This window comes from Dermacentor albipictus, chromosome 8 (assembly GCF_038994185.2).
Source record: "Dermacentor albipictus isolate Rhodes 1998 colony chromosome 8, USDA_Dalb.pri_finalv2, whole genome shotgun sequence".
NCBI classification, from domain to species: Eukaryota; Metazoa; Arthropoda; class Arachnida; order Ixodida; family Ixodidae; genus Dermacentor; species Dermacentor albipictus.
Window position 1 is genome coordinate 66,337,142 of NC_091828.1, and position 14,835 is coordinate 66,351,976.

The window sequence follows — 14,835 nt, forward strand, 5'->3', positions numbered from 1 at the left end:
GTTACGCATATGAATAATGCATATTTTCCCAGGGATCCTCGGTTCTTAACACTGCGTACCGTTAAGTTCAATTAGTTGCATACCGTGTGTCTACAGCAAATTTGCGCATATTTGCTCATATTTGAATGTTACGTTTATAGAATGTCTACAGAAATCCTGTGTACTTCAACAAAACCCTAGCTTATACAACAACAGTAATAACAATATTATTATTATTATTATTATTATTATTATTATTATTATTATTATTATTATTATTATTATTATTATGTATTTTCAACGAATGTACAGGATACATTGTTCAGCCCTGCCAAAGCATCATTGGGCTTTTATGGAAGAGCCTGGCAGACAGCATAACACATTTTACAAAGATACAACAGAGCATGAACTAGTAAGCCTACTTCGAGGTACTAAACCGAGGCTACCAAAAACAGTAACTACTTGGTACATGAAAAACGAAAATTTGCAAATAAATTTTACACATTCCTGACATGTTATCAACCGTAACAGTGCATCCAGAGCATAGATGGAAAACACTGCAGATACGGAAATACACGTATATATTCGATGAAATACAGTAAAAGAACATATAAAGAATATGCGGGAACAGAGATAGTACATTCCCTGTGTACAGCAGGAAGGTAAATCTAGGATTCTGAGGGATCTTTCAAGCTTGTATTTAGGTGTAGTTATCATTATGGTATGTGGACATTTGATGAATATATGTGGCCCATAGAAATCGTGTGTGCTTCTCACTATCTAGTCAGGCGGCTTAGTATTCTGTCAGACACTTTCTAACGCAGCCAGGTATAACGTAGGGTACCTTGAATTGATTGTCCGAGAATTATCTAATGAGAGTTATTCGGATTAACAGAGAGTTGAAACACGGCATGGATAATATTTGAAAACGTCGAAGTGTTTATCAAGCAGCAAATAGTAAGACGTAACCTTTACAGAGAGCGCAAAGGAGCGTTGATGGTTTTTTGCCATTAAAGGGAGCAATAACCGAATGCTGTAATCGGAGCGACGTACACTATAAGCTATATCCGTAATCCCATAGAGTGTCCGGGCATATCTTGAGGTAGACGTTTTTCATTCCATTTTTCGGTATTCCCCGCAGGCAACTTAGCGGCTATGATGTTGCGCTGCTAAGCTCGAGGTCATGGGATCAAATCCCGGCCACGGTAGCCGCATCTCGTTGGGGGCGAAACACATGAACGGCCGTGTACCGTGCCTTAGGGGCGCGTTAAAGATCACCTGGTGGTCAAAATTTTATCAGAGCACCACATTACAGCATACCTCATAATTAAATCGCGGTTTTGGTATGTAAAAACCCGAAATTCAGTGCATTGGTCTGCTTCGGGCTTCTTCCAACAAAAGAATCTAAAGAAGACAGAAGTTCAGAAGAAGCGACGTGTTCAAACACTATTGATAGCGTGACCATCTCCTCGCGCAGGCTTTGTTTTTTCTTTTTTTTTTGCAGAAGCCATTGCATAAACCAGAAAAAGCAGTCAAATGGCCTTGTGGGGAAGGGCCTGCGTTGTTCCGCGCTTTAGTTTTGGAACTAGAGCCACAAGAAAAGTGCATGGAAACTCCGCCGGTGTCTCAGGTTTTCCGCACAGCTTAAGCCATAGCCACGAGTGTCGAGCAAGCAACGAGTGTCGGAAATCGGCTAGCGTGGTTCTTTTCTTGCTACTGCTTTGATGTCGCCCCGCGGAGGAAGAAAATAGCTAGGAGGAAGCAAATTGAAACCAACAAAATTTGGTACAAAACGTGTTCACGTAACAGTCAGTTTTTATTCCTTTAGGAATAAAAGCTGACTAATAAAGGCTTTAGAATGAAAACAATAGGCCAGTGCACGCTCTTTCAAAAGGACAACGGGTGGGACAGTTACTTGCGTCCGTCGTACTGGCACGTTACAACACACTCAATAAAGTTATACGTTGCACTAAGGTAACCAAAATTACGCAAACCTAGCGGAAGGAAACGTGCACCTATTGAAACCCTGGACAAAGGACCCCGCCTCTGCTAAATCCAGTCAAGAGCGTCCAAGAGCACACTGACAGGCGGCCAACACGCACCATCCCATGTATGCACCATCATCACCAAAAACACCAACAAGTGTTTTTGGTGATGATGGTGCACACAGCAACCAAAAAAGTGTGCATCGATTCAAACCTACCTTGGAACCAAACACACCAGGTCGAGTCTGCCGAGTGTAGCGTCTTTGTGTGGGGACGTTTTGAAAAGAAAAAAAAGCGAAGGGGATGACATCATGGCGAGATGCCTTGCGATGGCTCGCAGCGTCATGTATTGCTTTGTCTTACTGTGTTTCTTCCGCCTCGACCTGTGAACCCGGCAAGGCTGTGTTCATGTAAGTTACTTGAGTATGGCTTTTCGGACTGCAACCTAACCGTGGACACGGTTGCCTCGAGTTATTCTAAACGACCGTCATCAGATGCTACGATTGCGGCGGAATTTGTGCGCAACCATAGCTATTAAATAGACTTCTAACTTACTGTCATGAACTAAATGCCTCTTGAGTAAATTTTGTTCATGAATTCACCTTTATAGACATCGTTTGATTGCAGTGCCACGGATTCACTCACCGATGAAAGCAAAAAACACTAGCGTCGTCCCGAACCCAACGACGCAGCAAGTCAGGAACATGGCGAGCCACTTCCACGTGCTGAACAGCTTCTGATAGCTGGAGAGAGTGGGAGAGGGTGCAGTTATCCAGAAAAGCGTAAATGTGTTCAAGCTGATATGCGTTCATGTATACAATTACCGGAAAATCTAAAGTAATGTAAGTGTATAATTCATCGTTGGAGCTAATTTTAGCAGTGTTTATGGTTAACAGATGGAGAAATTGCAGTTAATTTTAACTCCGTCACTGCGAGCATGTGTACCACCTTTTGTCTTGGTGGTTTATCGCAGGACTGGTATGCAGTATTTTTTCCTTGTTTATATTTTCCTGTGTTTTTGTGTATCTCGACTTGATTCCCTCCTTCGCCTTTCTGACTTGCTTTCATGGTTTTTGAAAGTTTTTCTTTTAGTTTGTAAACGGCGTTTGCCCAAACATCAAATCTGAGTTGCGAGAAGCGCTTCTTCCTGTGCCTCCGTATATTGTCTGCACTTCTGCACTAAACAAAGAACTACGCCAGCTACCATTATTCATTTTGCCTACGCACTTAAAGAGAGGGTCAGTACATACACACTAGACGAAAATGGGAAAAAACCAGAATGCTTTCTGTGTTTTTAAATCAATGAACAGGGCTAGTTGGTGGACATTCGTGATTGTATCGCGCTTTGTTTCTTTAGCTGAAGGTTGTCAATGATAGTTTGTCAAGCGATGTTTTGTGACAGTTCGTGACAATGGGAAGACAATGTCATCTCCAATTGGTGCTTCGGCATAACTCTTTTACTGCTGACTTCCATGACAGCCACAAGAGGAATTGAAACAACAGCGGTGGCCAGCCTGCTGTAGTTCTTGTCGAGAGCGACACCCCACGAATCCGGCGACTCCACGCCTGGCTGCTGGGAAAACCCGGCGCAGCCAGTCATGTCGGCTGTTTACCACCGACATCATTCCCCTGGTGTTACCGTTTTTCAACTATACTATGGTGATAATATAGCGTGCTGTTGTATACAAAGATTACTAACTAGCTAGCAAGGGACTGCTTGCCGTAAATTTATCGTTATCGCGTCTCTGAATACCGCTTCGAAAAAAAAACTTTATATCCGTTTGACAGAACTCTGCGGATATTCCCACTCGTCAATCAAACACTCAAGTGCGAGGTTCCCGGAATATGAACAATAAAACAGAGCTTGTATTTTGGTATCAACTTTGCCATTAAAGTTTTAAAGTATCCTTCGTCTACACTACTGAATGAACAATCATTGATTATCTGGATATCGTGTTTCCCTTTGCTGGCGTTGTTCGTCATTTTGACCGTAAAGAGTTTCACATTTAATTTTCTGGAGGTGGGAAAGTGGCTGTGCGGTGTTCTAGATTGTACAGTCGTACCTTTAAAAACTTTGGTGGAAGCTAGAAATAATAAAATATTTCAACATGCTATGCTCTAAAGAGCGGGTATGAATTGCTTAGCTGCCTCGCATGGGCGATGATCGTATCAAATTATTTCCTGTACTTTACAGGATCATCATGCTTAATCTGCGTGTACATGTCTCGCTACTGCAAATCCAATTTGTAACAGTTCCTGCGAGAAATCACTCGTATTTTTTAAGGTAACCAAACAGAAACATAAAAAGGCGGAGGGGGGGGGAGACTTGTAACTTTAGCTTTAGGTAAAATATAGATTATCCACAAGTTGAACGAGGGTTACACGAAGTTCTGCACTAATCGTGGTTTGGGGCAGAGTTCGATCAGGAAAATTTGTTCACTTACTTTTTGGTGTAGGAACCTACGAATTGGGATGGGTAAAAGTAAGAACATAAGAAAGCTGTTATAATGTACACTCTCTCACCAGCTGTCGGTGAATACATTTCGATTAAAATCTGCCAAGCAGTGGGGGCTGAGAGTAATTCAGCATTGTTTTGCCGGTACAGCTGAAACATGTCCATTCTTCGGCTGATTAGTTGTAAAACAGTTTCGACCAAGATACTTCTGACCACTTAAAAAGTGAATGTCTAGGTTTGCGGCTGTCTTGCTGTAACCTTGGAGCATTGGTGCTGCCTAGAAAGTAGCAAAACTGTGAATACCAATTTTACCGCTTTATTGCACTTGGAAAGACAGGTTACACCCAAAACACAACGGAAGCGGCAATCACAGCCGTCCATCGTCGAAATCTGGTCTACGGATCAAGCACGTCGAGTTATTTGTACATGACTCATCGTCGATTATACATTAATTACTGCTATTTGCTTGCTTTAGATAATTCACAGCACTGTTCGAGTCGAGCAAGCAATTTGATCAGACAAGCTTCTCTCGCTATAAATTAGGCGACAACCTTCGAGGGAGTTAAGACACATGAACGCCCGTATTGCACCAAGCGATAAGATTGAAACGATAATTGCCTAATAAAAAGCGATCGTCAAAAAAGAAATTAACTCTCTACGCCAGTGTGAGTATTTTAGAGAAAACACCGGCTATTTCAAAAAATCTAGGAGACTTCTCCGGATTAATTTCAGCTTTCTCGCATTCATTCACGTGAATGAAAGATCGATGCCCATAGGACAAAATGTCAAGCGTCATACGATTTTCTCGTCGACACTGTCATGCAGAGCATGCGTAGAAATTGATTGCTTGTGTGAAAAAATAACATTGCTTTTCATCAATAGCGACGGTTTGCTGCACAAGTTAAAAATTGAAGGTGGTTAAGTAGGTAATGTTTCATTCTCTGCGATCGGTTCATATCTGAACCGATCGCAGAGAATGTAACTGGAAATGAAAGAAAAGGCGCTGGTAGACAGTGGCAGCAAGCGTGTAAATACGGGTCTCATCTGGCACGATGGCCAGGAATGTTGCGGATCCTCGTATGATGAATGCTAATGGGCAGACAACTGCAAGTTGGAAGAAGTTTTATAAAAAGACAAGGTGGCGTGAAAGAGATGATAGAACTCTCCTGGTGGATGCCAATGGTTGCTTCGAGTCGCAAATCGCTTCAGTGCAGCACTGCAACTGCTAGCTCTCCCTCGATTCATTTGATAGCGCAATTGCACTAAATATGCAATGGGTACATGTTTAGTCAACGTACAAAGTCGCAATTTTCTTCAAGTGCGAAGCTTCATTACAAGCTGCAGTCATCGGCATACATGCTTTTCCTATTCGCTGGTATTATTTCTATATAGCTAAAGAGTACTGCTTATGCAGGGAGCATTGTGGAAATGGATCATACCATTTGCGAACAGTACGAAACAATGACTCTTATAGAAGAAAGAATGTGGTGTTTGCTGGTTTTCAGCTGACGGACACGCTTTCTGTTAAAAGCTACTGATCTTCGTTTCTTCTAGATGCATGAAGACTACTCTTTAGCCATGGGATATTTCATACGAATAGTGCTGAGTTATACTAATTTATCGCATTGTTAATAACAAGAGGTTGAATTCCTTTAATATGCTCGGAGATTTCTTTCCATACACCGCACTACACTGACGTACATTCTGTGTAAAATAGAAATAATGCACCACGGTGTGGAACCAGGCTAGTTCGAGTTCCATATTATTGCCAAACAAAGCGCGAAGCGATACGGGTAAGAGGGGGCACAAAATCAAAAGCCGACTTCCAAGTGTGTTAGGCTTGCCATAAAGAAATAATATGCTGGCGCAGGTGTGATTTTAGGATCACAACAACAAGCAAAGAACATATAGCAATAATCAAAAGCACGTCTCTGCATGGAGAATATTATTTAACCCAAGTGATCGAACCACTGCCCATGCGTCTCAAGAACGGTTAACATGTCGATGAAAAATCCGGAAACGGCGTAGGCTGACATGTTCAGTGATAAAAAAAAATGGAAAATGAAACACCAACATAGAAAGCTGGTAGTGGATGGACTGCTGCAAAAAGTACTCTATCGCCCCCCCCCCCCCCCAACCCTTTCATGTGGTCGAATGTACGTCAGCCAAAATCAACAGAGGAATCAACGTGCACCTCCAAAACCCAAGCAGTACGCAATGATCGAGCCGAATTTTTAGCGCTACATGGTATCTCTAAGGGTACGCCCCCCGCTTTGAACGTGCGAGAGTGACCGTGAGCCATGTGAGTGATCAAACTACAATTATAATTGAAGCAGCTCCTAAATATGACGCCCTTATGTTATTAGGCTTTCTGTTGCACTGTCACAAAGAGGTATTGTTCTTGAGATTTCGGGAGTAGGCCGTCCACAACGGTAGTAACATGATCGGCGTGTTGCTGTGTTCTTATTGTCAAGGCATTACTGGTGACTATTCTTCGTTATAATGAGAGAGCGTAAGCGCTACTATATATTTTCCTGGAAAATGCAGAGTTGGAATGACCCGCCATGGTTGCTCAGTTGCTATGGTGCTGGGCTGCTGAACACGAGGCATGGCGGCCACATATGGGTGGGGTCGCAATGCGAAAACAGCCGTGTACGTAAACCCCAGGTGGTCGAAATTTCCGAAGTCCTCCACTCCGGCGTGCCTCATTATCAGAAAATGGTTTTTGGCACGTAAATTGCCATAATTTAATTTTTTAGATTTCGAAGACAGCATCTGAATTCACGCTGGCTGGTCCTTCTCCGGTTACGCGCTCGGCTTGTGAGTATTAATAAAGCACTACTGTTACTGCTTTTGCTACACCTGATAATAGCGAAAAAGGCATAGCTTACTTTTCCTCGATATCGTACGCAATGGAGTCATATCGTCGTGCTCTGCTGTAAGGAAACTTTCGGGGCCTCCGACAAGGAGCTGGAACATGCTGTCGTCCGCTGGTTGGGGATGGCAGCGTCAGGTGGCAGGAATGTGCCACGAGCAAAAGGAACAAAAACGTTTTTTAGCCGGCGAATAAATGAATTACACAAGCACTATTCATTTGGAGTCTCCGTACCGGTGTGAGCGAAAGAGCTTCTCACAAGAAGCATGGTCTCGTAGCATGCCGCTTACTATGACGAGATCAACATTTTAGTTGTAACTAATAGACATCATACATGTGTGCATTAGCGATTTCGTCAGTGTACACGAAAGAAAAAACGTGCTGCATGAAATTAGCATGCTGCATGAAACACACCTGGGAAACTTTAAAAAAAGGTACTCAAAAGATTCTGGTTTCGTAATCCTATTTGAAGGGACGTAGTGTTGGTAGCTTTCTTGTGTTTCTTGTTGTCTGGGAATAAAAAAAATTCTTTGCATTGGTTTGTACAGTAGCCTTGATATTTTTGATTGCCCATAAGACGGCGAGAAAGATTGTGTCAACTTTAGCGTTGAGAGCGAGACGGCGCTGTTTAAGTGATTACCTTTTGTTTGTTGCAGCGACAAGATTGCAAATAACGAAAGAGCAAAGTCGGGGCTGTATTTTTACTCAAAAACGTTATTCAAGCAAGTCTATATAATATTGCAGTTGCACTAGATTTCGCTTTGGTGGTCGAGGCTGCCGTACGGGCGCTGGAGCGTTAACGCATGTTTTATTTTCGTAATGGCAAATGTACGCTTTCCTCTATTACTAGGGTGTTGCATGTACAAAAAATATTACACATTCAGGACACACGGCACGTGAAGATACTGCTCGTTAAAGAAGCATCTTGCGAGTGTTGTAATACGCATATACGTATAAAAAAAGGAAACTAACGATTTGAGCAGGTGGTCTGGAAGGCTTTCTATGCCCCATTTACTTGTTGGCAGTCATAGCCGCCTTTTAGGAACACGCTCAAATGTATTTCAAGTCCATTTTCAAGTCAATTTTATTTCGGCATTTCCTTTGTACAAACAGAAGAATGCTAGGACAAGCACAAAAAGCTGCTATACTGCAGCTTGACTGGGAGCTTGCCCCATTATTTGGCAGAAACAACAGACAGAAAATACATTTGAGTGAAAACAAAAATATTTACACATTTCAAATGGTCATGTAAAAGAACGGGAAAGAAAGACACAAAGCACATCATATAAACTGCTCAAACATCTGTAGCGACAGCTCTGTTATAGTATGTCAATGAAAAATATTCACAATTTTACAATTTGCTATTGCAACGAAAAAGGAAAATAATATGAAACACTTTCGCTTCTTACCCGGAATCTCCTGATAAACTGGCCCTGCGAATAAATGCCGCGAACATTATAAAATTAAATGTTGAATACATTACAGAGGAAGGAAGGACCTGGCTGCGTTTATTCGCGCGAACTCGCCTGGACCATGGTAGATTGCACCTAATGTCTTGAAAATGGTTTATCTTAAGAGCAGCACATTTTTTGTGCGAGCTTTAATTGTTTCAGTATACCTCTGAAATCAAATGTACTGTCGTTTTGTACACGGTAAACAGTCGCGCAATAAGCGATTCTCATGCATGACAGCACAATACGACAGCCTTGGGCTTCCTTGGAGTTTTCTGCACCGGCCGGACTATATCCTGGCTTTTTCGTGCGGAGAGCGACCTGTATTTTAGAGTTGGCTCTTATGGCGTGAACATGTGACAATCTACTTGCGGTAAATATTCGAAACCAGGAGAAACATTGATTTTGCGTTGTAATTGGCATTGTGAGCAAGGTTCTCCGCCTCTCAAGTTGCAGCTACAGGCGTTACCAGAATACAGAAACACTAACCTCTGTGGTAGCATCATCATCGTCATAAGCCTGATTACGCCAACCCATTGCAGGGCAAAGGCCTCTGCCATACTTCTCCAACTACCCCGGTCATGTACCAATTGTGGCCACATTGTCCCTGCAAACTCCTGAATCTCATCCGCCCACCTAACTTTCTGCCGTCCCCCGTTACGCTTCCCTTCCCATGGAATCCAGGCCGTAACCCTTAATGACCATCGGTTATCTTCCCTCCTCAGTACATGTCCTGCCCATGCCCCTTTCTTTTTCTTGATTTCAACTAAGATGTAAAGAACTCGCGTTTGTACCCTCACCCAATCTGCTCTTTTCTTATCCCTTAACGTTACATCTATTATTCTTCTTTCCCCAGATCGTTGCATCGTCCTCAATCTAAGTAGAACCCTTTTCGTAAGCCCCCAGGTTTCTGCCCCGTACGTCAGTACTGGTAAGACACAGCTGTTCTACACTTTTGTCTTGATGGATAATGACAACCTGTTTGTTTATGGTCTGAAAATACCTGCGAAACGCACCCCAGCCAATTCCTATTTTTCTGATTGTATCAGTCTTATGATCCGGATCTGTGGTCACTACCTGTCCAAAGTAGATGTACAGGCGCCCAAATCTTTAACTGGTGTGCGGGAGCGGCGACGTTTCCGGGCGTCAGCGCCGTATGACGCGGCGAGGCTGTAAACAGCCTAGTAGACGATGGGCCCAGCTGAGCGCGCTTTGTCCGCATGCGCTTAGCCTCAGACTGTTTCCAGCCTCGCCCCGTCAAACGGCGCTGACGCACGGAAAGGTCGCCGCTCCCGCACACCAGTTAAAGATTTGGGCACCTGTACTCCCTTACCACTTCCAGTACCTCGCTAGCTATCGTAAACTGCTGTTCTCTACCGATACTGTTAAACAATACTTTAGTTTCTGTTTTTCTGTAGATTAATTTTTAGACCCACCCTTCTGCCTTGCCTCTCCAGGTCAATGAGCATGCATTGAATTGGTCCCCTGAGTTACTAAGCAAGGCAATATCAACCGAGAATTGAATGTTACTAAGGTATCCTCCATTAACTTTATCCTCAATTCTTTGCAGTCCCGGTCTGTGAATACCTCCTGTAAACAAGCTGTGAATAGCATTGGAGACATTGTATCTCCCTGCCTGACGTCTTTCTTCATTGGTATTTTGTTCCTTTCTCTATGGAGGACTACGGTGGCTGTGGAGCCGCTATAGATGTCTTTCAATATTTTCACATATGGCCCGTCTGCACCCTTATTCCGTAATGCTTCCATGACTGCTGAGGTTTCGACTGAATCAAACGCTTTCTCGGAATAAATGAAAGCTATATATAAGGGTTGGTTATATTCCGCACATCTCTCTATCACCTGATTGATAGTGTGAATATGGTCTAGTGTTGAGTAGCCTTTACGGAATCCTGCCTGGTCCTTCGGTTGACAGAAATCTAAAGTGTTCTTGATTCTATTTGCGATTGCCTTAGTAAATACTTTGTAGGCAACGGACAGTAAGTTGATCGGTCTCTAATTTTTCAAATCTTTGGCGTCCCCTTTCTTATGGATTAGGATTATGTTAGCGTTCTTCCAAGATTCCGGTACGCTAGAGGTCATGAGGCATTGAGTATACATGGTGGCCAATTTCTCTAGAACAATGTGCCCACCATACTTCAACAAATCTGCTGTTACCTGATCAAGCTTCCCCCGCTGTGTTACCCCTTTGCATAGCTCCCAAGGTATTCTTTACTTCTTCCGGCGTTACCTGTGAGATTTCGAATTTGTCTAGACTATTCTCTCCAATTATCGTCGTGGGTGCCACTGATACTGTACAAATCTGTATAGAACTCCTCAGCCACTTGAACTGTCTCATTCATATTATTAATGATATTACCGGCTTTTTCTCTCAACGCATACACCTCATTCTTGCCAATTCCTAGTTTCTTCTTAACTGTTTTTAGGCTTCCTCCGTTCCTGAGAGCATGTTCAACTCTATCCATATGACACTTCCTTATGTCAGCTGTATTACGCTCGTTGATGAACTTGGAAATTTTTACAAGTTCTATTCCAGCCGTAGAATCAGTGGCTTTCGTACATTGGCGTTTCTTGATGAGCTCTTTAGTCTCCTGCGACAGCTTACTGGCATCCTGTCTAATGGAGTTACCTCGACTTCTATAGCACACTCCCTATTGATGCCTACAAGATTTTCGTTCATATCTACAAAACTAAGGTCCTCTTCCTGAGTTAAAGCCAAATTTCTGTTCTGTAGCTTGATCCGGAATTTCCCACTTTCCCTCTTGCCGCTAACTCATTGATTGGCTTCTTATGTACCAGTTTCTTCAGTTCCCTCCTCAGGTCTAGGCTAATTCGAGTTCTTACTATCTTATGGTCACTGCAGCTCACCTTGCTGAGCACGTCCACAACTTGTATGATGCCAGGGTTGGCGCAGAGTATGAAGTCTATTTCATTGCTAGTCTCGACATTGCGGTCCTCCACGTCCGCTTTCGGCTATCCGGCTTGCAGAAGGTATTCATTATCCGCATATTATTCCGTTCCGCAAACTCTACTAATAACTCTCCCCTGCTATTCCGAGTGCCTATGCCATGTTCTCCCACTGCATTGTATCCAGCCTGCGTCTTGTCTGCCTTGGAATGGAACGAGCCCATCAGTAAAGTGTATTTTGTTTTCACTCTACCCATCGCCGATTCCACGTCTTCATAGAAGAGTTCGTCTTCCTGGCCATCATGACTGATGTAGAGGCGTAGACCAGTACAACCTTCATTTTTTTCCTCTCATTAGGTTCACAACAAGACCTGCCACCCTCTCGTTAATGCTATAGAATTCCTGTATGTTACCAGCTATTTCCTTAATAATCAGGAATCCGACTCCTAGTTCTCGTCTCTCCGCTAAGCCACGGTAGCACAGGACGTGCCCGTTTTTTAGCACTGTATATGCTTGTTTTGGCCTTCTAACTTCACTGAGCCCTATTATATCCCTTCTACTGCCCTCTAGTTCCTCCCATAGCACTGCTAGACTCGCCTCACTAGATAACGTTCTAGCTTTAAACGTTGCCAGGTTCATATTCCAATGGCGGCCTGTCCGGTTGTAGCATAGGGTGTTGTAAACATAGTGTTAACGATATTGTTTTCATAGGTTCGCTGGAACATTGCGAAGTCGCGAAGCACTGGATATATGCGAAGAAAATAATTGTTTATCACTTATACTATCTTAAACTATTACAATGAGGACAGAAAACTACATATAACATGTAATCCGTAATTTGTTTTTATTCTTTTCATTCGGTTTGGTATCATGTCGCAAGACAACCGGAAGGAAGCCGGTAGAGTAGGATACCATAAGTGCGAAAAGGCGCTATTACTCTATATGGTATTGCTACTTGTATAGTCATACACGTGCCGACTACGTCACGGACTATCCCACGGTATGTGTCCATTGCATGGCAGCTCACCCGATAGCAAATAATAAACTGCATTTTTGCAGCAAGCGTCAAATGCTTGTAGGGAAGCACACCCAAACGTGTGGTGATGCTTTTTGTTGTAAATTACCATAAAATTACTGCGTAGTTAATAAGGCACTACTCCTCGCATACTTTTAAAATGGATGTCTTATCCCATATACCGCATTGAGTCCCAATCTTGCAGCAGATACCTATTCAGCCGGTATGTTGCGCACACGCCTGAACCCCTTCGCCACAGAATAGTAGTGCAATTCTCTCGCGATACCCGATGTGTGCGCTTGCTCGGCGATAATGTTTGCAGATTAGACATTACCGGCGCACAACACTTATTGTTCTCCTCTCTATCAGAAATGGCTATGTACTTTCTGAGCTTTCAATGTCGCAAAATAGCTTTCATCCACTTTGGTTTTGCTTAATGTTTAATCGGAATACAGATCAAACCGATCATTGCATAAAAGGGAATGTTATGTTGAAAATATTTTATCCCATACAATGTCTGGGCGAGCATCCTGCGTTCCTTATTAATTGTAACGGTGTTATGAAAGCATACTTACAGAAGGATTGATGGTATTGTTCGCTGAGTTCGGCTATTGAATGAAAAGTTCGAGAGAAGACTCAGCATGTATTACATCGCTCATAGTAAGCGATAATTTACCATCGAAGGCAAACCACTGAGAATCAAGGGTGCCGCATTCTTACAAAAAGGAAAGTTAACAGCAGAACTAATCTCAGGGTAATTTTAGTTGATAATGTGATTAACATTGAATCAATGTAGCGACACAACGCTTTGCCACCCCTAAAATACGTGACATATGAGGCGTGAATGCCGCCGGGTTTCTAGCTCCTGCTTGCCTACAGACATACTGTGGAATGGAGGTATCGCCGTAAATATCTGTGCGTGAAACAGGTCAGAATATATGTGGTTAAACAATATTCTGTAAATATGCATTGGTCACGTGGGATTGCTTCTGCCCAACACCGGATAAATTCTACAAGATATTATTTTGGTCATTGAACAGTGGCACATCCACCATTGGCAATTACCCAGTAACACATGTGGCATGAATAAAGCTTGATATTATAAAACTAGACAGACGTATCGCAAACTGCGAGAAGTTTCAGAAAATACTAGCCGCATTAAAACATGAAGCTATGACACTCTATAACAATGCCATAGGCAACTTACGAGCAAATTTAGCAAGCGAATAAAGAAAAGACATTGAATACCTTCTCGCGACCTATACATCACATGAACACTTTTTTAGCAGGTGATGACTATCTTACTCTTCCATTTACACTCTCACTTAAATGTTACGCTTTTTGGCCCTCAGATGTACCCCGTCATTGTGCACATTAGCAGAGTACTTTGGCAATATGGAAAGAGAAAATGTCCCCGATTGGATATGGGCAACAAAACATAAGCTTTGAATCACCTGCGATGCCGCGATAGAGAATATAACCGGCAGCCACAGCCCTAGAATTCTTTTTCTTATTTTTTATTGCCAATTATATGGACACCCCAGGCGCATTTCTGCCGTTGGCGCGCTGTCGCCGCGGGGCTCCGTAAAAAGTGCAAGGGCCATAAAACCGTCGCCGGGCGCCGTATGCTGTATGTGCGAGTGAAAGCGTGTCAGAACGAGCCGGCGAACGCACTTCAATCTGGCGTACACAAGCGAGGAATGGCGGCCCGGATGCGTGCCCTCTCCCCTTGCACGCGAGGCAGGGCGCAGAGCGGAGACAACCGCGGCGTCTACTAAGGCGTTCGCCGCGCAAATCGCGGACCCCTTAGTGGACCCCTTTGGCGGACGCTGTAGGGACGCGTTGCGGCGCTGGTGTCTTGAAAGCGATCTGCGACGTGGCCAATGTGCGCACCCACGCAGGCCTCAGGTTCAAAGCGATCTGCGGCGTTTCAAGAGTGCGCGCAGTGCCGGTATCTTCGTGTGCGCTCTGCTTTCGACGCTTCGTTTGCGTTGACGCGAGAGATGCATTAACGTCACTTCACTTGCTGCTGCTGCGATACATCACTGCAAAATTTCGACGAGTTTGCGCGCTCATGTAGCGAGATGTGTTCGTGTTTACCTGCACTCGCATGACGTCGTGGTGGGTAACTTAGTGAAACCTCGGTGGCG

General features: G+C 43.5%; 2 protein-coding genes across 5 annotated transcripts in view; one reads left to right on the top strand and one right to left on the bottom strand.

Moving 5' to 3' along the window:
- Positions 1 to 14,835, top strand: part of LOC135914272 (uncharacterized) — a 106,522-nt gene that overhangs the window by 21,148 nt on the left and 70,539 nt on the right. The gene's annotated exons all lie outside the window — the stretch shown is intronic.
- LOC135914271 (uncharacterized) overlaps positions 1 to 14,835 on the bottom strand; it is a 37,522-nt gene that overhangs the window by 12,398 nt on the left and 10,289 nt on the right. Inside the window, exons 6-10 of the mRNA XM_070524646.1 lie at positions 13,261 to 13,293; positions 8,704 to 8,727; positions 7,311 to 7,409; positions 4,409 to 4,424; positions 2,610 to 2,707 (exon numbers count right to left, since the gene is read on the bottom strand). Coding sequence (XP_070380747.1) covers positions 2,610 to 2,707; positions 4,409 to 4,424; positions 7,311 to 7,409; positions 8,704 to 8,727; positions 13,261 to 13,293 — 270 coding nt within the window. The remainder of the gene's footprint in view (positions 1 to 2,609; positions 2,708 to 4,408; positions 4,425 to 7,310; positions 7,410 to 8,703; positions 8,728 to 13,260; positions 13,294 to 14,835) is intronic.